The following is a 2,479-nucleotide window of genomic DNA, read 5'->3' on the forward strand; positions in this document are numbered from 1 at the left end:
ACCCTAATCAGAAATGTGCCACTGGTACTTTAGGGTTTGAAATGCCGCCTCACCTGGTCCAGAGTGGTCTGGGACACAGAGTAGTCCTCTATTCTGAGAAACTCTTTGTTCTTAGCGAGGATGCTAAAGATGTGAGCGAGGGAGGTGAGGGAGGAGGGGAGCTGGTATTGCAGCATGTTTCTGTGTTTTTCCTTCAGGGTGCTTCCTGGTAGTTCGCTCTCAATGAACTTCATCACTGGCTGCAGGTCAGGATCAGGCCCTGCAACCCTCAGAATGATGGTGTACCCATCACCAAATCTGCAGGAAGACGAGAAGTGATGTCACGTACATATAAGCATCAAAACTCTCCTACGCACGCATTATTGCAGTTCAACGATGGCGTTAGCGTGCAGAATGCAACTTGATTTGTTGCTGGTGTTTCTAGTGTATATAGAAGTGACATTTTATGTATATTGCAAAATATGTATATTCTTTTGGGATAGTTTGCTTGTTTCGTTTCTCTGATTGGTAAAGTTTTCTTTGCAGAATCATGGGTAATGTAGTTTTTCCATAAGAATTCCATCTTTACACACGATTTAAAACGGCATACAATATTTTAATATTATAATATGCAATACATATTTTGAAAATATTTACATCTATTTACATGTCCGTGTTTATATTCACACTATATATTAAATATATATCTTTATAAATATATATATATTTTTTACCTGTTCATGTTATGCATTTGTGTATATTTATATATACATAACACATATGTTACATAAAAAAAAGATTAATAATTAAAAAAAGTGATTAATCAATTGACAGCACTAAAACTAACAAATAATTTTAACTAATGGGTTCAACAAAAGCTTGGATGATCAACCTCACAGCTGACAGTAGGCCTGTCTGTAAGTCTTTAAAAAAAAATACCGCAATGGAGAAAATGATTACTATACTATTCATGACCTTACCTGTTCTTCAGGTGCTGGACGCTACCCAGACAGCGGAACCTGCCGTTCACCATGATGGCCATCCTGGTGCACAGCGCTTCACATTCCTCCATACTAAGAGTAAACAGGCCACAGGTTAGTGTGGAAGGAAACAGATTAAATACCGCCCCCTAGTGGCACATGTAAGTCTGAGCTTAACAGAAACGAAAGGTGAACTAAGACGACGTGGAGATTTTAGAGGAAAACAACACTATCATTAATGCTGCTGTCTAGCACTAATGTCCTTGTCTATAACGTGAGCTGACAGTTATTGTTCAGTTTAAGTACACACGATTTGACTGGGGTGAATGTACCTGTGTGAGGTAAGTACGACCGAGCGTCCCTCTTTGATGACGCTGTGGATACAGTTCCACAGTGCTCGGCGTGCTTTGGGGTCCATTCCAGTGGTGGGCTCGTCCTGTAACCAAAAGCACAGCCAGGCTCAGATTCGACCATTGGTTCAATGGGAAGCACACTGATTAGCTCCACGTCTCTTCTTCACACGTGTATCGCACACTCAAGTGAACTGGCTTGCTGACTCGTAAGCCTTCTCACGTGATATTTGTGTAATCAACTCATTATGAGGCCTCTATGAAGGCGAAGGCTAAAGAGTTCAGGGTAAATTAGCTCTGGGGGTGTTACAGTCTTGAACCCCTTATACAACCGGAGCGGGAAACCCAGCTGAGAGAACAACCAAACAGTGGTCATTTGATCCGGTTTGTTGTGTTGTTTTTGTTGATTAGTTTGCAGACATTCGCACTAGGAGGCACAGGACTTCTAGCCAGTTGTGTAAGTGTCTTTGTGTGTATGTGTGTGTGTGTGTTAAAAAAATGCACATACCAGGAAGACCACTGGTGGGGCTCCAATGAGTGATATGGCGGTGGAGAGTTTGCGCATGTTGCCGCCGCTGTAGCTTCCTGCATTCTTGTCCACGTACTTCACGAGCCCCAGTTTACGGATTCCCCACTCTGCAACCTGCCCAAGAGACAAGACATTAGTAAAACGAACAACACTTTAATAGTTACTGGCAGGGTTAATCTCCCAAAACCAAAAATTGTCATTACCACTATTTTTTGTCATTCAGTTTCTTCTTATTTGTTATTTGTTATTACAATAGTACATGATTTTTTCAGTTTTCATACTTTTTGTGTAATTTCTTTAACGTTTAAATCAACATTAGTTGAAGGGTGTATAAATACTTATATATATGACAATAATGGGATTACAGGGAAATGTGATTAATGGTCAAAATGTAAAACATTTATGCACTAAAATGAATTTTATTTGTAATTCACTTTATTGTCAGTGTAAAATATTACTAAAATATAGTATTATATTTATATTTTGCACAATTATTATTTGAATTAAAACTTGTATAAATAGTTGCATTTTATTTTTATTTTGATAAGTTTTTGAATAAACATTATTTTGGCGCAAGCACTTATTTGGCACGTCAAATGTAAAAAGTAAGTCTCATTTAATTTTTTAAAAGCATGTAAAAA

At 38.4% G+C, this 2,479-nt stretch overlaps 1 protein-coding gene across 1 annotated transcript in view; it reads right to left on the bottom strand.

Moving 5' to 3' along the window:
• The window catches only part of LOC122357804 (phospholipid-transporting ATPase ABCA1-like), a 6,786-nt gene that overhangs the window by 1,426 nt on the left and 2,881 nt on the right, over positions 1–2,479 (bottom strand). Inside the window, exons 9-11 of the mRNA XM_043257387.1 lie at positions 1,292–1,395; positions 960–1,052; positions 54–297 (exon numbers count right to left, since the gene is read on the bottom strand). Coding sequence (XP_043113322.1) covers positions 54–297; positions 960–1,052; positions 1,292–1,395 — 441 coding nt within the window. The remainder of the gene's footprint in view (positions 1–53; positions 298–959; positions 1,053–1,291; positions 1,396–2,479) is intronic.

This window comes from Puntigrus tetrazona, chromosome 14 (assembly GCF_018831695.1).
Source record: "Puntigrus tetrazona isolate hp1 chromosome 14, ASM1883169v1, whole genome shotgun sequence".
Taxonomy (NCBI): Eukaryota; Metazoa; Chordata; class Actinopteri; order Cypriniformes; family Cyprinidae; genus Puntigrus; species Puntigrus tetrazona.